This window comes from Peromyscus maniculatus, chromosome 12 (genome assembly GCF_049852395.1).
Source record: "Peromyscus maniculatus bairdii isolate BWxNUB_F1_BW_parent chromosome 12, HU_Pman_BW_mat_3.1, whole genome shotgun sequence".
NCBI classification, from domain to species: Eukaryota; Metazoa; Chordata; class Mammalia; order Rodentia; family Cricetidae; genus Peromyscus; species Peromyscus maniculatus.
Window position 1 is genome coordinate 26,366,199 of NC_134863.1, and position 22,425 is coordinate 26,388,623.

General features: G+C 43.8%; 1 protein-coding gene across 1 annotated transcript in view; it reads left to right on the forward strand.

The window, feature by feature from the left end:
• Hacd2 (3-hydroxyacyl-CoA dehydratase 2) overlaps window positions 1-22,425 on the forward strand; it is a 95,533-nt gene that overhangs the window by 16,025 nt on the left and 57,083 nt on the right. Inside the window, exon 3 of the mRNA XM_076548801.1 lies at window positions 4,868-4,886. Within this exon, the coding sequence (XP_076404916.1) occupies window positions 4,868-4,886 (19 nt within the window). The remainder of the gene's footprint in view (window positions 1-4,867; window positions 4,887-22,425) is intronic.

Consider the following 22,425-nt stretch of genomic DNA (forward strand, 5'->3'; position numbering starts at 1 on the left):
CAACAGCGGTTCTCAACCTGTGGGTCACAGCACCTTGGGGGTTGAATGACCCTTTCACAGGGGTCGCCTGAAATCATTGGAAAACACAGATATTTACATTACGATTCATAACAGTAGCAAAATTAGTTATGAAATAGCAACAAAAATAATTTTGTGGTGGAGGTCACCACAAGATGAAGAACTATATTAAAGGGTCGCAGCATTAAGAAGGTTGAAAACCACTGTCCTAGGAGTAGGGAAGTTATAAGGGTGTTTTCATTGTCACAGTCACTAGGGACACCACTTACTTGATGTCCCATAGTGCATGAGAGTGTCCAACTTAAAAAAAAAAAAAAAAAAAAAAAACCAACTCAATGAAGATCTGTTCTGCCTGCTCCCCCTCATCTCCCCAGACTAGCCTTTTGTAGTCTATACTAATACTAAAAACCTGCACAAGATGTTAGAGAAAAGGCTTAGAGAATTGCTGTAGGCTTGGCTGCTGCACCACGTACAGTCAGCAGCTTGCAGCAGCACTCACTTGGTTCCCAGTTCTGGAAGTTAGAAACTAGAGCCCATGGGTTCTCTGCTCAGGGACTCAAGACTGAAATCAAAGTGCCAGCATCAGGTATCAGGGAGGCTGGCAGATGTCCTTGCTGTTCTTGTTTCCTAGCTAGCTGTTGGCTGGCAGCCTTCCGTCACTCAGGCACTATTCTCCAGTCCTCACACACAGCCCCTCCAGCCTCCAAGCATGCTATGTTGAATCCTTGTTCTTCGAGTGTCTCTGGCTTCCCTGCTTCTACCTGCCAGAGAAGACACTTGTTCTCTTTCCAGTTCTGAGACTCAAACCCAAGGTCACATGCATGCTAGAAAACTCTTAAAGTGTGCTTATGATTGGGTCGTATCTACCCACACCATCTCTGTAACTTAAAATCAGTTGACTTAACCAAGTTATGGTGGCCCATGCCTGTAGAAACAACTAGGGAGCTGAGGCAGGAAGATCGCTGTTAGTTTGAGACCGGGTTGGCTATATTGTGAATTCCAGGCCAGCCTGGGCTATAGAGTGAAGTGCTATCTACAGATAAATAAATATTAAATAAGTAAATTGACATTTTAATTAGATTTGAAAAATCTCTATCCTACAATATCTAGATCGATGTTTGGATAGACAGCTGTAACCTTGGGAAATTGCCTTTAGAATTTTGTCTGCTAACACCATCAATTTGAAGAAAAAAGCTAATATGAAATAAAGATACTATCTCAAAATAATTTGTTCCCTTTCACATTGTGTTCTGGAAGTGCTATGGCACTACTGGCCTGCATACTTGGCTGAGAAGGTTTCAGAGTGCTAGTGTTGTTACTGAAAGAGTAATGAGTCAGCCCAGAAATATGGGGCAGGAGACTGAAGGCTGCAGCTCAGACTAGGTAGTAATTTAGTGGGGTCGCTCTGAGTGGGCAGTGCACACTTCTAAACCCAGCATGCAGGAAGAGCTCTGCGAGTTCAAGGCCAACCCGGTCTACATAGCAAGCTCCAGGCTAGCCAAGGCTATATGGTGAGACTGTCTAAACAAACAAACAAACAAACAAAAAGGGACCACCTTCTTTAATATAGACTAATAATATTTCATGTTATCTATGTGATGATAAGAAATTTTAGGCCGGGTGGTGGTGGCACACGCCTTTAATCCCAGCACTTGGGAGGCAGAAGCAAGTGTATCTCTGAGTTCGAGCCCTGGTCTACAGAGTAAGTTCCAGGACAGCCAAGGCTACACAGAGAAACCCTGTCTCAACAAACGAGAGAGAGAGAGAGAGAGAGAGAGAGAGAGAGAGAGAGAGAGAGAGAGAGAGAGAGAGAGAGAGAGAGAGAGAGAAATTTCAATTGTGAAATAGAAGTTTTATTTTGAGATAGCTTTGGTTTTCAAATTATTATTGTTATTATTTGTGTGGTAGTGTATGTGTATACAAGTATACATGGAAGCTGGAAGCCAGAGAACGCCTTGAGTATCCACCTTGCTTTGTGTGTGTTTTTGTTGTTGTTGTTTGATTCAGGCCTTTTCATTGGTTTGGAACTTGCTATGTAGGTGAGGCTTTCTCCTCAGCAGTACTAGATTACCAGCATATGCCGCCAGGCCAGGTGTATTTGTTTGTTTGTTTGTTTATGTGTGGTTCTGGGGACTGAACTCAGGTCTCTTGTGAGCACTTTGCTGACTGGGCTGTTTTCCCCACTCTGGGTTTTAACTTTGTCTGAAAGTGTCCCCAATCTAATGTGTTACTGTGCTGTTACCTCTTGAAGTGCTGCTGTGGGTCGTTTTTTGCTGTGGTGGTTCGTTTTCTCATCATTTATCTTTTGGTCCTTCTTTCACTATTTCAAGAATATGGAAGCCAGGTGGCGGTGGCACACGCCTTTAATCCCAGCACTCAGGAGGCAGAGGCAGGCGCATCTCTGTGAGTTCGAGGCCAGCCTGGTCTGCAGAGCGAGTTCCAGGACAGGCACCTAAACTATACAGAAAAACCCTGTCTCAAAAAACGACAACAACAAAATATGGTGTGCAAGGAATTTTTGCACATTAGGCTCAGGATTTCAGGACAGAAGGATAAGTTTTTTGTACTTTCTTATTTGACCCCTAGGAATAACCTACAAGATTACTTTTGTGCTGTTCTTTATAATAAGATCTAGTTAATCCAAAATACAATTCCATTTGTCTACTCTGCTGTTTCTGTTCCTACTTACCTTCATGATGGTTTTGTTTCTCTTGTTAGTCTGGACCATTCTGTCTCTATTTGCTAGAGCTTACTCAGGGTAGTATTTAAAATTCTTACTATTTTTTAAATTTTATTTATTATTATGTGGGTGTGGGCACAGGAGTCACGGTGCACATGGTGGAAGTCAGTCCCTCCATCTCCCTTTCCATGGGCCCCTCACAAACTGGATTGCCTGGCTTATACAGCAGGGTCTTCACCTGCTGAGCCACCTCCCTGGCCCCTGAAAATTTTATTTTTAAATCCAAACTTATTTATTATGAGATAATATTGTATCTGATTGTTGTTATATCTTTATGTCCAAAAGCATTTACATACTGAAATATATCTTTTTAATTCATTTTCTTTTCATTTCTTCTTTGTGAGTCAGTTAATACAGTTTTTCAGAATTTTGTGTAAGTGGGTCATATCAGCTGTGAGTTTCATCGGGAAGGTGAAGAGGGCACTATAAAAGATGTGTGATGAAAAAGGAGAGGCTGGGCCTCGTAGGACGGAGACCTAGAAAACAGTGTAGCATGGATTGCTATCAGTGTTTGCCTGCAGCGCCCTGTCCTTAATGAGCAGTCAGGATGTCTTGTCACCTAATGAAGAGAGTGCATGCTGCTGTCTGTCTTCTCAAGGGATGCTCTTCATTCATGTCCTTCATTTCATCCCTCATTTGAGTCTAGATATGGCCTCTAGCTTTGCCAAGCTGTGCAGCAGAAGATTCAGCTTCTCTTGTAAGAGTCACACATTTGAGATTTTCAGGGGTGTCTTTTGAAAGGGATAACATGACTGGCTGGATGGAAAAGTCTTCTCTTCCCTTCTCAGGTAGCAGCAAAGTTCGCATAGCTCAGGTTTTGTTTGTTTGTTTGTTTTGTTTTTTGCTTTTTTAAATCCAGGCTCTCTCCTCCTACTCTACTCTCTCCACCCCAAATGGAGTTGGGGGTGTTAGTGGAATAAGTAGTCTTTAAGCACAGAGCTACTCAGGGATATTTTAGCTAAAATCTGTATTGTGATGTTCTGGCCTCTGGGTCTCATAACTCAGAAATAGTGGTAGAAAACACAGAGAAGACAGAAAACCAAGGTGTGGATTCTTGCCCAGGCCATTGCTGACCACTGTGGGCAAGCTGTGCAGCTTTCTGTGTCCTGGTGTTCCCACCCACTGCCCTAACTGCCCTGTCTACCTGCCAGGGTGACTAGCAGGGTCAACTGACTAACTGCTAGAGATGTTCTGTAAAAGTGATAAAAGGAACTCCAACAGATTTTATCCTTCTTGCCCAAAAGAACTCTGTTCATGAACTCAGTCCTCTAGGGCTTCAGGACAATCATAGCCAGTGTTAAAGCAATGGGGATTTAGAAGGACACAATTGACCAGTCGGGAGGCCATCCAGATAGGGTGGAAATGGCATTCTCACTCCAGGTGCTAGAAATGAAAACAAGACGATCTGAGATGTAGCAGCAGAAAGAGGAAGCCAGTGAGGCTTGGGGGTGAGGGTACGTTAGTCAACAGACCAGGAGCCCAGTGGTCTCAGATGTAACAGGGAGGAAGGAAGTGATGTGCTTCCAGTGAGGTAACCATTTTGATGTAGTGCATGCAGACGTCCAAGGTAGTTTGGAAAGTGGACCTGGAGCTGGGAGACATGTCTAGAAATTAGACCAGGGAAGAACTCTGCAGCAAGATCATTGAGCAAGGCGAGATAGGGACCAAGGGTGGAGCTTTGAAGAATGCCTATCTGTATTGAAGGGTCTGCTGGGCAAGAACAGCCAACAAAGGCGCTGCTGATGCCACGTTGTGTGGCCTGTGACCGTTCTGTTCTGCACATAACAGGACATAGGAGATGCTGTGCTTTGGTGTACGTAGGAGCTGACGAGTTATGAAAGAGGTCGTTGACATCTAACCAGCCACTGTGTGACCATTAAGTCTTTAGGAGCTCTCCCAGAGATACACAGACTAAAAGGAACAGACAGAACTAGTAACAGGTTTTATTTTGTTAAATAGCCTGTAGCAAAGTTTAAAAGTGGAATGTTTCTTTTTCAGGTTAAGTATGGCTGGCCACTGCTGTTCTATTCTTAGCAGTTTATGTGAAATAAAATAAAGCTGTAATTTTGGTCCTCACTAACTTTCTTTCCCCCTTTTTTTCCTCTCTAGATTTTACATTGTGCTATAGGTAAGTAGAACTCCCCCTACTTTCTGAATGCATTGAATTGTGCCTTTTAAAGTCATTGATGATGGGCTGGGTTCGATCCTTAAAACTCAGATCATTCAATCATTGTGTCTGTAATTGCTCCTTAAAGGAGTTTTGTTTTCTGACGTAGTTCGTGTTGTTGAGATGTCGTCATCACGCACCATTCTCTGTCACAGCTCCTTTTCTGTCAGTTTAGGATGTGCCTCGTCATCTCAGCACAGTAGTAATAAATAAGGGTGCTCCCCCATGTTCCTAAGCAAGGCTCAGGTTCTGGGCGGTGCTTGGTTGGAGAATTTCCCTGTGATCCGTCCATGGATGTTCCCTGTATGTATTGTAAAGCATAACAGTTTTAACACTTATGTACAGGAGTTTTAATAAAAACAGATCGTGTGCGTGATTGGTTGGATGGTTGGTTGGTTTCTTTTTGTTGGGAGAGTCGTCAGATTTTGTCCTGGAACTCTGAGGCATAGCTCCTAGTATGGGGTGGATAATAGACACCTGTAATTAGACAAAAGTCACTTTTGGAAAGTGGACAGGTCCTGCCAAGCCAGCCCACAGTGCCCTAGGTTTGTCTGACAAAGGGACAATATGAAGATGATAGTCATTGAAATGCACTGAAAGTCTGAAAACTTGACAACTGTGACTCCAAGCTAGTTTAACTGGTCAGTGTAGCTCACGGCTGAAGTAGGTGTGCATACTGCTGTGTGTATAGTATTATTTTTATTAATATTTGACTGTTTTAATGTCCCAAATTACTTTGCTTATTTTAAAATGTGTTTCTACACATCTTTAAAATGAATGGCTGCATTTGTTCATTCATACGAAACAAACAAAAAGCCTCATCAAATTTCTGGTGGGGCTGGGTCCCAGCTGCTGCATGAGACAGCAGGGGTGGAGAGTGAGCAGTTACAGACATGGTTCAGGAAGCCAGCTGAGTCTTCCATTCTGTGACATAATGTGCCCAGAGGACTGGTGTCTGTGTCACTCTCTTGTTTGTTGACATGCTTTTCCATCAGACTGTGGGCTCCTAGGAGGCCCCTGATACATGGACGATACTTGCAAAGCCCTTCTTTTTCCTCAAGGACCCTGTTCTGTCAATGAGTTCACTACATCATCATTGTTCTTCGCCATCCTCGGCATTTTTCTTCACAGTTCACAGAATGATCAGAGTTCTTTATCTTACAAATAAGGATTCCCAGCACTTGAGAGACAGAGGTAAGAGGATCTCTGTGAGTTCCAGGCCAGCCACGGTTACATAATGAGACCCTGTCTAAACAAAAAACCAAAACAATAAATGTTGAACCTAACCTTTGAGTCCACAATTTCCTCCTCCTTTTAGGTAATTCCTCCTTGTCCCTTCACCTAGATGTGCAGCAGATTCTCTCCTCTCCTCACTACTGTTTAAGCCCTGTTGTGTGTAAGTGCACACACATACCTCAGTGTTCATCTGGAGGTCAAAGGACAAGCTTGGCTGAGTCCCGGTCTTCTGCCCTGCTTGAGACAGGGTCTACTGTTGTTACCACTGTGTGCATCAGCTAACTGACCCTCAGGCTTCCAGGGATTTTTCTGTCTCCTCCTCCCATCTCCCCATATAAGAGCTGAGATTATTTTAGCTTCCTTTGCTGATGCTGTGACAAAATACACTGACTAAAGCAACTTAAGGAGAAAGGGTTTATTTGGGCACAGTTACATGGGAATCAAAGCAGAGGAGTTTGAAGCGGTTGGTCACAGTGTGTCTACAATTGAGGGAAGAAGGTGAGAGACATACCTATACATACATACATACATACATACATACATACATACATACACATCAGTGGATCCTGTGCTCAGCAGACTTTCTTCCTTTAATACCACTCATAGTGGGTTGCTAGACAATCCCCTTACAGGCATGCCAAGAGGCCCATCTCTTGAGGTCTTGTCAAGTTGACAGCATTCGCCAGCATAACTGTTGTGCCCTCCTGCATTCAACTTCTTCATGAGTTCGTGGGATCTGAACTTCATGCATTTTAAAAATTAGCTAGCCAGCACCTTTAATCCAGCACCCTGGAAGCAGAGGCAGGCTGATCCTTGTGAGTTTGTGGCCAGCCTCATCTACACAGTGAGTTCCAAGACAGCCAGGGCTACATAGACAGAACTGATCTCAAAACCCTAAAATTTTAAATTAAAATAATTTTATCATTGCCGCCTCCTCCCATGCCCCCCCCACTCCTTTTCAAATTCATGACCTCTCATTCTTTAATTTATCATACACATATATGAAAGTAAATATGTAAAGACAACTGCTGGGTCTGTTTAGTGTTGCTTATATGTATATGCTTTTAGGGCTGACTGCTTGGGGCTGGATAACAATTTAAGGGCTCATCTGGGGAAGACTCATTTTCCCTCTCAGCAGTCTTTAGTTGCCTGTAGCTCTTCATCTGGGCACGGGGCCCCATGAGATTTCCCTATCCTTGCTCAGGTCTCATTTAAACAGCCGTATTGGGATTCCATGGACACAGCTTACCTATCACATCTAGAAGACACAGTCTTGCAGTAGACTCTGGTCCTCTGGCTCTTACAGTCTTGCTTCCCTCTTGTTCAATGGTCTTGGGCCTTGGGTTAAGGGTTGTATTGTAGTGTTAGAGATACATCAGTTGGGGCTGAGCGCCCTGAGTCAGTTGTTCGCTGTCTTTTGACTAGTTGTGGCTTTCTGCAATGTTTCCATCTGCTTGAAGAAGAAGAATCTTTGATGGAGTGTGAGAGATACACTTACATAGGTATGAGGTGAGCTCCAGATTGACACTGTGATGGCTGGTACTTCACCCACTGAACTGTGCTTCAATTCACTTTGTATTCTTTTCTCCCGTGGCTGCCACTGTCTCCTTGTCCTTAGTCAGTGTTCTCAGGTTCTGTCCTAGCTCATTGAGCTTCCAACTGAACATGCCCTCTCTAGTCAGTACCTTCCCTTCTCATGCTGTGAGATGCTCATAACTCCCTCCCTCTTGTCTTTTTTTTTTAAGATTTATTTATTTATTTATTTATTTATTTATTTATTTATTTATTTATTTATTTATTTATTTATTTATTATGTATACAATGTTTTGCCTGCATGTTTGCCTGCAGACCAGAAGAGGGCACCAGATCTCATTACAGATGGTTGTGAGCCACCATGTGGTTTCTGGGAATTGAACTCAGGACCTCTGGAAGAGCAGTCAGTGCTCTTAACCTCTGAGCCATCATCTCTCCATCCCCTTCCCTCTTGTCTTAATTCCCAGGCACACCTTGTTCCCATACCCCAAACTTGCCTACTGACCTTTAGATCTCCACTCCTAAATCCACATGAGGATCTGCTCCTCTGCAAGACCCCCATTCCCAGACTCACTCTGCTTCCATATTCTCTGTCAGAGGAGCCACCAGCCACAGCCTTCCAGTCACCCGTCCTAGACTTAGAGTCCATCACTAACACCTTCTTCTCTCATACTCTATCCCTGGGCTGTCACTTAAGTTTGCCAATTTCATCCCCTAAGTATTTTTCAGATTGTCTTGTTGACAGTCTGAAAAATTAAAAACTGCTTCTCCTGTGAAAGACATCAGACTCCCATATGTATTTTCCTGAAGCTGTAGATGCACCGTGTTAATATCAACAGCTGCCATTTATTATTTGCTGTGTTCCACTACTTCAGTTTGTTACGTCTTCCTCTACTCTCCATTAACAGTTGGCAAGACCCAGGCATAGATCTCATCTCTGTTCTTACCACAAATAAATACGGGAGGTAACACATATGTTAATCTTACATAATGTATATCTCCAACCATGTATTGTGGGGTGGGTGGGTGGGTGTGTGTGTGTGTGTGTGTGTGTGTGTGTGTGTGTGTGTGTGTGTGTGTGAAAAAGGGGGGAGGAGGAGAATAAAAGGTTTTGTCTTTGTGGTGGTTTGAATGAAAATGGCCCCATAGGCCCATAGGGAGTGGCACTGTGAGGAGGTGTGGCCTTGTTAAAGTAGTTGTGGCCTTATTGGAGGGAAGTGTGTCACTGGGTGGACTTGAGGTTTCAGAAGCTCAAGCCAGGTCCAGTGTCACTCTCTGTTCCTGCTGCCTGAGGACCTGGATGCAGAACTCCTTCTCCAGCACCATGTCTGCTTGCATGCCGCCATGCTTCCTGCCGTGGAAATAATGGACTGAACCCCTGAACTGTAAGACAGCCCCATTAAATGTTTTCCTTCATAAGAGCTGCTGTGGTCTACACAGCAGTAAACCCCTGACTAAACAGTCTTGTGTAAAAGTTCTCAGCCCAGGGTTGAACCCATTTCTGTGTTGCCCACATTCTTGCTGCTTCACTCTGTCCCTTTAATTAAAGGATGGCTTTGACCGTGTTACTTCCTGCTTCAAACCTTGACTGGTTTTCATTTCTTCGTGGTCTGGAGCCTGCCTTCCAGTCCACACTAGGGCAGCTCTGGCTTTCCACCTCTGCATCTGTGCCTGGGCTTCGCCCTCTCCTGGAATGAGCAGAGCACATGGCCAGCTGACGACGTGTCTCCCTTCCTTCACTACCCCGCCTCCCCTCTGACTGTGCGAAGCACTGCTGGTCACTTTCCTGGAGGACCCAGTGCTGCATCCTGTCGTTGCATTCTGTTTGGAGAATGTATGATTTGTCACTGGGTTTCATGCCCTCAACTAACTATTTGAAATCAAAAACGGTTCCTTACTGGTCCCTGTGTTCCCGCACCTAACAGCACACACCTATCGTCATACTTAGTGTAGCCTCGTGAACAGTCATCATGGGCTTCCCAAACCCTGGTGGATTTCCAAACATATTCCAAAATATTTTCAGTTACTGTAAATAATTAATGAAAACAATAAAAAATGGACTATTTTAGTATTTGCCTAAAGGCAGCCTTTCATTTTTTCACTCATAAAACTGCGGTTAATTTTTGGAATAACGACTGATTTTCTTGCCATTCTGGAAGTTTACTACAAGCACTTAGTCTTTTAGAAACTTACAGTCTTAAAATACTTTTGTTTGCTTCTAAATTGAAAACTGTGGACCTCAAACAGACCGAGGGTGCTTGTGAGTTGATGGCTCCCAGAAGTAATGCAGACCTTATACAGCATCATTTCTATCTAAGTAAAGGTAGCTAATGACCCTGCTGGACAAGGCTGTGAAAGTCAAACGGGACAGGACCTGAAGAACATGGAGCACTGTGTCTGCAGCATGCTAGCTTGAAAATGGCCCAGTAAAGTGACAGCTGTTATTATTAATGAGAAAATATATCACTGAGTGTTATGTTTTTATTCTGAAGCTAGATTAATGGTCAGTAGTCAGATTTAGATAAATGTTATGGTGATGGCTCAGTGGGTGAAACATTGCTGTAAAAGTGTGAGAATCTGAGTTCAAATCCCCTGCACCCATGTAAAAAGCCAGGCACAGCTGTGCATGCCTGTAACTCCAGTATTGGGAGGCAGAGACAGGCAGATCCTGTGTGCATACATCATAATACACACACACACACACTCACACACACACACACACACACACACACACACACACACTCACACACGAACGTGTGCACTCATGCACACCACCACCACCACCAATAACAAAAACCTCTTAAGAACTAGTAAGATGGTTCAGTGGATAAAAATACTTTGTAGGCAAGCCTAAAGTCTTGCATTTGATCCCTGGGACCCAGCAAGAAAGACCCAGTGAGAGAACCAGTTCCTATAAGTTGTCCTCTGACTGCACACATGTGCCAATGTATACACACGGCTGTGCTCACACGTACCAGCCCCCTCCCTTTCACTCTCTTACTTTTCTGTTGCTGTGATGAAACTCCATGACCAAAAGCAACTTACAGAAGCAAGAGTTTGCCAGGCAGTGGTGGCACACACTTTCAATCCCAACACTTGGGAGGCAGAGGCAGGTGGATCGCTGTGAGTTCAAGTCCAGTCTGATCTACAGAGCGAGTTCCAGGACAGCTAGTGCTGTTACACAGAGAAACCCTGTCTCAAAAAACTGAAAAAGAGGCAAGAGTTTATTTTGGCTTAACGTTCCAGAGGGAGTCTGTGGTGGTGAGGGAGGCATTGCACCAGGCTCAGGAAGTCGGCTGATCCCATTTTATCCACATCCAGGAAGCAGGAGAGCAAGAAGTGGAATGGCTATTAACCCTGAAAGCCCACCTCCTCTTGTGACTCACTTCTTCTAGCAAGGCTGTATCTCCTAAAGGTTCTGTGCTTCCCTGAACAGTGCAGCTGGTGAGCTGAAACCAAGTATGAGAAACATTTTCATCCAAACCACCCAGCATGCACACATACATGTGCACATAAAATCCAAATGTAATTATTTTCTTAAGTTGTGATTTTCCCATGAGCAGTTGAGAGCCACCTACTCCTAGCCTGAGCTGTAATTGTATCTCCCCCCACCCCCTTTAAGACAGTCTAGCTGTGTAGCCCTGGCTGGCCTGGAACTCCCTCTATAGACCAGACTGGCCTGGAATTCAGAGATCTGCCTGCCTCTGCCTTCTGGATGCTGAGATTAACAGCACAGGTATGCCACCACTCCCCAGCTGGAGTTACATTTTGTCTGTGGCTGTAACAAAAGTGAGCTCAGAAATAGAAGCTAAGATCCAGTCACGGGGCTGCCTCAGTGAGGGGTCTCACTTGTTCTTATAAATGAATCCCTCATCACTTTCAAAATAGTTTGTCTTCTTGAATTCCATAGGAATTCAGCCTTTGACCTAAGGCTTCAAGTGCCTTGTCTAAAAAACATACAAGCAAACAAACAAACAAACAAACAAACAAACAAACAAAAAAACCATCTTGGGAGCTGGGGATATAGCTTAATAGTAAAGGCTTGACTAGTGTGAGTGAGGCCCCAGAGTCAGGCCTCAGGACTCCCAGACTACAACAACATTTTAAATTACTATCACATTAAGAATAATTGATAGTGTGTGGCTCCAGACTGGTCTTCTTAGGTGACAGTACCAGGAAGGAAGTAGAGCGGAGGCCGAAGAGAGGCAAGGGAGCGACCAGTTGGCCTGTTAGATGCCTTCTCTCATCATAGGGCCAAGGAAAGCCTCTCTTGAACTGCAGCTTGTACTCCATTAGTCCCCCACTCTGAGAGAGAGCGCATTCCTTAGTCACTGGCCCTACAGTATTGAAAAGAACTGTCTCCATGTTTCAGCAGACAAGAACTCTGGAAAGAAATGGCCAGTTCTTACGCTCTTGCCCAGTGTTGGAATACTAGGTCCCCACTCGGTGGTACTGTTTAGAAAGGCTTGTGGAGTTGGTGGGAGCCAGTTGCTGGGGACAGGTCTTAGGGATTATTGCCCAGCACCAGTTCTGCCCAATCTCAAAAGCAGTTGTCTTGGCTGGAGAGATGGCTCAGTAGTTAAGAGCTATCTGGCTGCCCTTGCAGAGGATCCTTTCCCAGCACCCACATAGTATCTGGCCTCTGCAGGACTTCACACACGTAGTACATAGGCATACATGCAGGTAAAACACCTATACACATAGAATAGAAGATAAATAAATCTTTAAAAAAAAAAAAAAAGGCAATAAAACCCCAGGAGCTACCACATGTTCTTGCTGCTGTAGGGCTACCCATGCCATGTCTTACCATCATAGACCATTTTTATGCTCTGACACTGAGCCAAACTAAAGCCTAGGTTGCTTGTTAGCTTATGTGCTCATAGCAATAAGAAAAGTAGTTAATACCTCTGATATTCTGCTTTCAGCTTGTGCCCCGCCTTCAGGGTAGCAGGGCACACAAACAGAACTGCTTCCTTTGAACCCAAAACTGCTTTATTTGGTTCTACTTAATGTGGGCGACATTTTAAGACTGAACTTTACAGAAATAGGAAGGAAGGAAGAAAAGGGGAATACTTATCTAAAATATAAACAGCATATCACCAAAGAACAAGAGCTGGGTCCTGATGTGTAACTCGCGCTTAGTCCCTGGGAGCTGGCCCAGCCTCACCCGCACCTTTCTTTACGTCTTTAAGACTTAGAGGAGTCCTGACCCCGTCCCAGTCCCACGTTTTCATCCTCCTTACAGATAAGAATAAAGAACAGTTTTCACCCAGGTTCGGGTGCCGCTTTTTGTCTGGACTGTAGTGATGACAGGTGGAGAAGGTCAGAAGAATGGGGAACTGTGCTCAGCAGGCCGGCTTGTGCTCCATTTTTAGGCTTCTAAGGTTCAGTTTTGGACAGCCACATGGGTGGTAGTTTGCCAAAGCCAGCCTTCCATTCCTTTCTGGTGTTACCTTTGCCTTTTACTCAAATACAGTAGTTCCCCAGCATCCACGCTGCATACATTCCATGTTGGGATGGTACTAACCAAACTGAAACCTTTGCCAACTCAGTTGCTTCCTTCAGACTGAATTGGCTTAGCCTTCCTGTCTTGGTTATAGTTCATTCTGTTGTTTCCTGATATATTTTCCTTCCATGCCCTACAAAAGAAAGAAAAAGAAGGAAAGCGGGTGTTGGCACCTGCATGTGCTGCTCCTGACGCACAAGATCTCCACTCTCGTTCTCTGAATAAATGCCTCTTCGCACCTCTGGTTTTGCACATACAGCTGCTTTGCCGGGAACACCCAGCTCTGTTTCTTGTTCCCTGCTTGGCACAAACACTGAGACAAGGGAGAGGGGAGAGAGGTGGAGTGTGCTCTTTAGGATCCCAAGGCACCTCCCTGGGGTTGGGAAGACTGCCTGGTACCTCACAAGCTCTTGGTAGATGGAACCCAAGGCCGGTGCAAAACATTACCAGGTTTATGTGCCCACTTGTGGTTCAGAAGGGACCATGTGGAAAGAGCCCAGGGGTTGCCTCTGCTGTCCTTGAAGGAGAAGCCAGGGTCTCATCATTGGAAACATCTTTAAGGTATTGAAAATGCCATCATCATAAACCTTAGCTGGTGTGGGTGAACTGTTTTAAGTATTATAGGTGCCTGAGTAACTAGTCAGGCATCTGCCCTCTGGGCTGAGATCTAAGAAGCTAGGATGTTGACTAGATAAATATAATACCAAGTTTTCAGAGTTACATGAAACTAAATGATGCCATATCCTAAATGATCTGAACAGCGATATAAACAGGGTATGCTAGAAGTTTCGGTGTGCCCGTGTGTGTGTGTGTGTGTGTGTGTGTGTGTGTGTGTGTGTGTGTGTGTGTGTGTGTGTGTGTTAGGAAGCTTGTTTCAAGCATAGTGGTATTGCTACCATTTTTGGTGCGTTTTAAGTCATTTCAGAAAGCTGAACTGGGATAAAATAAACACAATTTTCTTTTCTTTTTTTTTTTTTTTTTTCTTTTTTCTGTGTGCATGTGTATGCATTAGTCTCAGCAATCAACTTGACATGGTCTGGAATTACCTGAGAGGTGGGCATCTGGGCATGCTTATCTTAAGTTCATTGAAGTAGGAAGAGCTACCCACTGTGGGCTGTACCACCATCTCTGACTGGGACCCTGAACTGTAGGGAAAGTGAGCTGTGTACAGCATTCATTGCTTTCTTACCTTAACGGCAGTCACGGTGTAACTAGTTGCTCCTTTTTTCTTAACTTTCCCACCATGGTGGACTATACTTTGAACTTAGACAAAGTAAAGCCTTCCTTAAATTGCTTTTGTTAATCTTTTGTACAACAGAAAAGTAACTAAGACAGTATATGTGCTTGCATACACAGGCAGGTGCATGTACATGGATATAGAGGCCAGAGGTTGACATCAGGCATTTCCTCCCTCCGCCTTAATTTTTGAGGCAGGGTCTCACTAAATCTGGAGCTCACCAACTCAGCCAAACTGGCTGTTTATCAAGCTCCGGGGAAATGCCTGCCTTCCCCCACCTCAGCACTGAGATTATCCAGCCTTCATGTGGATCCTGGGGATCTAAATCAGGTCCTAAGTTTGCATGACAAGCACCATGGACTAATGGAAGTTTTCTATAGCGTATTCCCACAGTCGTCACTAGATGGCACCCTTGTGTTAATAAGAAAATACCTCTGACTGGTCTACTGGAGGTCTTTTCTAATAAAAAGGCATAGAAGTGACCCACTAGCTGCAGCTGAGGCGTGAGTTAACCAGAGAAAGGGGATATTGATGCTTTTCTGTTGCTGCCTCTTGAGTTAATCATTATGATAGAGATAATGAAGAACTGGAACTTTATGTGTTATCTGGGAGTTCATTATTCAGTATTTCTTAACTGTATCTTTAAGTTGAGCATGAGTTTGGTTTGTCTATGAAAGCAGATGTTCCACTTCAGAAATTCCCAGTGAGACAAGTTTGTGGTGGTCAGGAAAACGTTCCATTTATAGTGTTAGCTTCAAAAGCCAGATCAGACCAGTGAAGGTGGAAACACTGTGTACTGACCAAATGAGACATGTAACATCTGTTGAACTTCACAGAGAAGGTGTAAATCATCTTCAAAAAAAAAAAGAATTATTCAGGGTCAGCAAGATGGTTTAGTGAGTAAAGGCCCTTTCCACAAAGCCTGACCTGGGTTCAGTCCGTGGAACCCACAGACTTCCACAAGTTGTCCCCTGACTTCCACATGGGTGCTATGGCATGCACCCCCTCATCCCAAAAGAAATTGTTGTTTAATTTTATTTATTTTTATTTTATTTATTTATTTTTGTTTTTCGAGACAGGGTTTCCCTGTGTTGTTTTGGTGCCTGTCCTGAATCTCGCTCTGTAGACCAGGCTGGCCTCAAACTCACAGAGATCCGCCTGGCTCTGCCTCCCGAGTGCTGGGATTAAAGGCGTGCACCACCACTGTCCGGCAGAAATTGTTATTTAAATTGTTTAAGTTATTTTTTGTGTAGTTCTGTGACAGTTGACTAGATAAGGAATGGAGTGAAGGGAGTATATTGTTTTAGTGATGCCAGGGATATGCCTGTCTTTGCTACACTGACCTGACCTGGATTATGATGATGGTTATATTCTTGACACTTCGGTTGTGAGCCTCACCTTGAACCACTGCGCCATCTCTCCAGCCTACTGCGTTACAGTTCTTCACTCAATATGATAAACCTTTTCTCAACTCAGTTTTACTGCCCAAATAATTTTGAATAATATATACTTCTTCATTTATACTATCTGGATATAAAATTCAGTATATATTCTCTTTTTTAAAAGCTGTTCTGTTTCATTGCTTATATTCTTTGTCCATTTGGCCTGTTAAAATTTCCTAGGATTATCATGTATATCTTCCCTACGATCTTCTGTGGCTTTTGTTTTAGCAAAAATGGTTGCTATGGGTCATGTATGGTTTCTCTTGCCTGTAGTCTCAGCACTCAGTGGCCAAGGTAGAAAGATTGCCATGAGTTTGAGGCCAACCAGGACTTCGTGTCTCAAAAACAAAACAAAAGTGTCTATTAAAGTTGTTGCATAGATATTTCTAATTGCTATACCTTTGTTGTGAAGTATGGCTTCTCATAATTAAAAAGTGTGTTCTGGGGCTGAAGAGATGGCTCAGAGGCTAAGAGTGCTTGCTGCTCATATGAGGACTGGATTTCGGATCCCAGGACCCATGCTTGGTGACTCACAGACACCTGTAACTCTGGCTCCAAGGGATCCAGTGCCTCTTCTTGCTTCTGTGGGTAAAAGGGCACACATGTACATACAGCCTCTGTCCTGATTATCTTCTGTCAACTTGACACAAGCTAGAGTTATCTGGGAAGTGGAACCTCAGTTGAGAAAATGCCTCCATCAGTTTGGAATGTAGTTAATCTGCATTTTCTTGATTAGTGATTGATAATGGAAAGGCTAGCCAGGTGGTCCTGGGTGGTATAAGAAAGCAGACTGAGCAAGCCAGTAAGTAGCGTTCCTCTGAGGTCTCATCTTCAGTTCCTTCCTCCAGGTTCCTACCCTCTTTAATTTCTACCCTGATTCCCTCTGTGATGCACTGTGATCTGGGCATCTTTTCTTTTGATTGTAGGGTTTTGTCACAGTAATAGATACTAAAGTAGAACATAATAGATAAACACATATATAATAAAATGTATCTAAATACCATCTGTCTGGTCTCTTATCTCTCTGTCTCTCTGTCTCTGTCTCTGTCTCTCTCTCTCTCACACACACACACACACACACACACACACACACACACACACACACACACAGGAATTGAACCCAAGGCTTCACACATGTAAGCAAGTGCTCTACAATGGACTATATCCCCAGAATCCTTGTTCTTTTTGTGCCCCTTTGGGTCACTTTTGTATTAATACAAGGTTGAGTCTTCTTTTGTAAGTCAGTTAAAAACCTCTTGATAAATAAATTGAGCCCATTTATAGTTGCTGATATGACAAGTGCAGTTTTGTTTTTGTTTTTCTTGCTCTGTCAGTTTTTAAAATATCTTTTATTTTTTCTTTGGCAATTTCATACATGTATACTATGTGTCTTTATCATATCCACTCCCAACTCCACCAGGATACCCCCCACGTGTCCCCCCTCCCCTTCATGTCATCTCCTGTTGTTTTGTTTGTAATCCAGTTTGTTCCATACTCAAATGTTAACTGCTGTCGTTGGCTTGTTCTCATTCAGGTCTTGTGCAGGTAAGAATACAGTGAGTCCATGAGTGCAATAGCCATGTCATGTCCAGAGACAGCATTGCATGCTGCTGCTTCTCGTCTTCTAGCTCTTAAATTCTTTCCGCCCCTTCTTCCTTGACATTCCCTGAGGCTTATCAGAAGTTGATATGGATGTCCAGTTTTCTCAGCACTCTGACCAGTTAGTTATATGTAAGTCAACTGCTGCCCCTTGCAGAAGTTGCTTCTCTGACCAAGTTGAGAGCAGCACTAATCTATGGATGTAAACATAAATATTTAGAAGGCAGTTTGACAACATGACTGTAACAAAGCAACAGTAGTAGATTCCTTCCTAGAGCCTGTGAGTTTTTCATCAGGTTTACACTAGGCATGAATTCTCTCCTGTGGAACAGGCCTCTAACCCAGAAAGTAATTTGTTACTCTGATAACCTTCATGCCCTACTGCACCAGTGGACACATCATGCCTGGCGTGATTAGATGGTAGCATTCAGGGTTAACTATTAGGTGATATCATTGGTGACCTTTCTGCCCCTATGTGGGTCCTTTCTACAGTAGAAAAGCTAGCCAGCAGTGGGGAAGTTTTCAGGTCAGTTCCAGCTGGATTGCTCTATGTCCTGCAGCCCAAGTGTGTTGTGTCTTCAGCAATAGGGTCTTCCCATCTTATGGTGAGCAACTAAGGGCAGTGGCAGTAGCCTGTATTCTTTTGGAGGTCTCTGTCAGTTTTTGATATAATTTCTGCATCCACTCCACTCTATTTCTGTTTACTAACCTGATGTGTTTTCTTACTCATTTAGGAATTTAGAATTTTTTCCTTTTCTTAGTGATGATCTTTGGATTTGTGCTCTTTTCAATGTTCTCAGCCCTCCATTGTCTTAGTTCATCTTTCACTCTCTAGCTTGTCAACCTTTAAAGCTGTCTGCTGTCTCCACTTGTTGCCTACACAATACTTAACGATGCCTTCCTGTTTCCCTTCACCTTCTCCTATTTTCAGAATTGTATTGTTTACTTTCTGAGGACATACACACACTTGTATGTTCTTCTGCCCTGAGTGTTAGTTTTTATTCTACACACGTTAAATGCCCACTGTCCGTCCTTTGCTCCAATCTGCCCATCAGCTTCTAGTGGAGTAGAGCTTCCATGGTAGTGTTGGGAGTTTTGACGAACTGAGGCTCTTACCTTACTCCCCAGCTGATAGAATTGCTTATTACTGTTTCTGGATGCTGGTGAAGACAAGACTCTCTCACCAGGGACAAAGGACTTTATTACTTATGAAAAAAGCAGTAGCCAAAGCTCCGTGTTCATTTGCAGTGGTTCTCTATGCTTCTCACATCCCATGTAAGTTCATATGAATGTCTACATGACAATGATTTGTGTCCTAGAAGAATGGAGAACTTAGGAAATCTTTTGCATTTAGTAGGTGGAAGCTCTTGAGGGGAAGTGTTCCCTCATCTCCCAAGGTTGCTTCCTGAAAACAAACCCCCAGGAAATCACCTGGGCAAGAGTGAGGCTGTCTCAAATGAATAAAACAGTGAGTCTGGCTCTGCAGTAAGACTGCTAGGACTCCGCAAGTTCAAGGCTATTCGGCGGGGGTTGTGTGTCTGCCTGATTGTCTTTCCTAGAAAGCTTTTCAAAAAGGGCTTGAGGCAGGTTTCCCTGAGTTCAGACTTGTAATGGGCATTCTTCCTAGCCTTTTCTAGATCAAATACTCCACCCTCTCTTCCCTTGAATTTGTTGAAAAGGCAACTGTGTGTGCGAGTGTGTGTGCACACGTACATGAATGCAGGTATCCATGGAGGCCAGAAAAGGACATTGGATCCCTGGAGTTGGAGTTAGAGGCAGTTGTGAGCCACCAGACATGGGTGCTGGGAACTGAACTCAGGTCCTCTGCAAGAGCATTTTGCACTCTTCACCCCTCAGCCATCTCTCCAGCCCTATCTTTTTAAAATCATAAAACATTGTGGTTGTGTGTATGTGAAAGATGGGGGGCATGGGTAAGACTGTTTTCCTAGAATGTGATTCAGAGTTGAGAATACTAGCCCAGTTTTTTGTTTGTCTCAAGACAGGATCTCATGTATCCCAGGCTGGCCTTAAACTCCCTACATAGTCTAGGATGGCCTTTAACTTCTGGTCCTCTTGCCTGTATCTCCAGAATGTTAGTATACCAGGCACACGGCACCAAGCCCTGTTTATGTGGTACTGAGGATGAAGCCCAGCACTTCATGCACGCTTGGCAAGCACTGAGCTACATCCCAGCCCCTAGCACTCAGCAGATTCTAGCAATGTATATGTAGATTTGTGCCGCCTTTTTCTAGAGGGTGTTTTTGGATTATAGTTAAACATTGTACTTTTGTTTTGCTGTTCCTTTTTCAGTGACTTCCCATGCATGTGTGCTGCTCAACTTCACCTGCCCGCTCTTTCAGTTCTTCCTTTTATCCTTTGGATTTGTTCTTTGCAATCTGCTGAGTGTCCTTTGTGAAGTGTTCATTTGAACTGTTCTCCTTTGGGCATGTTGACACTTCAGACTTCATCTCCACAGCTTAGTTTTTCCTTACTCAGCTTTTATTGCACTTCTGGTCGCTTTTGTCTGTTTTTAATCTCGGCTTTTGAAATTCTGATTTAACAGTTTTTAGGCACCAAATGTTTATCTAAAGGTTCTCGGTTTTGTTTGGAATACTGTTAGTCTCCTTTTGGTTGTTTTTTGGGACATTTTTGAATGACTTGTGGGGTGAGAGTGTGGGTGGGTGGCCTTGCTTGAGGTTCGCTAGGGGTGGGTTAAGTCCTGATTGTTTAGGCCTCCCTTAACACTTGCTGCCTCCTCTCCTTTACCTGTCACTAGAGGGCGCCTCTGGCTTCCTTTTACCCACCACTTCCCAATGGTATAGTCTTCAGACTTCAGATTGCTGCTCCTGTGGTTGGTTCTGCAGTTAAGAGGTATTTTTCTACAAAAGGCATATTGTCTCCTTCACAGGTGACTTAAGTCCGGTTCTGCCCTCTGTACTGCTCCTCCCTCCTCCATACATTTCCAAGTTCTCTTGTTACAGAGATTCGCAGTGGGAGCTCCAGGTAGCTGTGCTGGAATTGAGGTCTTTTGTTTTCCATGTTCGGAGTGATTGGAGCCTATACTAACCCATATCTGTTAGCTGTGCTAGGAGGATGGGTTTGTATGGTTTTATTGGTTGTTGATCTTTGTGCATTGAGAAGGTTTATGGTATTTAGTTGTGTAGATGTGTTGTAGTTTAGATTAGTTAGTGGTTTGTTTTGTTTTTTGCCAACGCTGTGTTTATTGACTCCATAGGTAGGTTTTCTTGGTCCTTTTGTTTTGTGGTACTGGGGATTAGAACCAGGGTCTTGCACATTGTAGATTATAACTATACCTGTAGTTGTATCTTTGCACAGTTATATCAGTCTCTGTTGATAACTCCTAGACACAGGTCAAGAGCAATGTCATTTTGAGGCTTTTCCTAGTTCACATTCTCCGGTTGTCCTAGAGTAGACCCGTCAGTATCTAGAGTTTGTGCAGGTGATGGGAGCTGTGCTGACAGTCAGTTGAGGATGCACAAAACAAGACCCCAGCTCACTCCTAAATCCAGGAGACATGTGAAACAGACACATGCAGTGGGCACAGAAAGGGGCCCCGGAGCTGCTTGGGACATTTTCCACTATAAAGTCTCCTCTCCCAACACTACTCCTTGTAAACTTCATTCAGTGGGTACCGGACCCTCCCAAGGTCAGCACTGTGGACTCACCTAAGGTGAGGCCATTCACTTGTGTAACCTAGTTCTCATTGTATGGCTTCAGCCACTGCTCCTGTCGTGAGACTTTCTCCCTGAGTTTCTCAAATGTCGGTGTTCCCTGGACTTTGGTTCTCAGTCATCATCTTCTGACAGTCTTCCAGTGTGACCTCAACATTCCTTCTCTGTGGATCAGTGGCTCCATGTAATCACTTCCAGGTCACACCTTGGTTCTGCTCTTGTTCATTCTGCAGACATCATAAACTCATCTTGCTCAGAACCTCCCTCAGTCACTTTACCTTGACCTGTCTTTCTCCTGTTCTCTGGGTCTACTGTGGCCCTACCCATTTCTAACTAGTTCTCAGTCAGAAAGCTTGAGTCAGTCTTTGTCGTTCCCACCATCTGCCCCCTGCTTTTCTCTCTGCCTCTTTCCTTCAGAGAGCTTTGTTTCTTTGTCCATATTTTTATCCTAAAAAAAAAAAAAAACTCTTTTGGGGAATTGGTGAGAGGACTCAGCAATTAAAGCTGCTCGCTACACAGTCTGGTGACCTGTGTAGTAGGAAAGAACCAACTCCACTGAGTCAACATTGTTCTTTTTGTGTGTTATGGCATGTGTGAGTGTGCACATACACAGAAATAACAACTTTAAAGAATCCTGTTTGATCTCATGTCTACTTTAACAACAACAAAAAAAACTCTCTATACTTTTTCTTCCTTGCCTTTTTCTTTCTCTGTTTCTTCAGTCTTGCATATTTTTTTTCTGTTTGCATCCTCGCATGTCTAGTCCATATTCCCTGCCCTCAGACTTTCTTCAGTCTCCTCCTGGCACCAGTGTGCTTGTGACCTGCTCTTTAGAGAGCTTGAGTTCAGATGGGCAGCCAAACTCAAAAGCCTGGCTCAGAGAGGATGAGACCATCAAGTATAGGATGCTTTAGTGGAGAAACAACTCACTGCCCTCCCTTTCCTTTTCAACCTGATAGACCAGCCAGTCTGTGGAGGATATAGGAGTTCCCAGGTGACAGCTTTGAGATACTTTGAAAACCACATCTGTAACTTTGGGACAGAGAACCCTCCTGGGAAGAGGGAGCCTAAAAGCTGACAGAAGATTCCTGAATGATTAGGAATGGGGACTTCAAAGGAATGTCAGTCAGTGAGCAACAGTTGATCTTGCTGTTTTTCATGGCAGCTCTTCACAGCCTTCCAAAGACGTGGCTCGTCTTTAGTTCTTACACAGTTGTAGGTTTGAGAAACATGACTAATATTCCAGGAGGCAGTT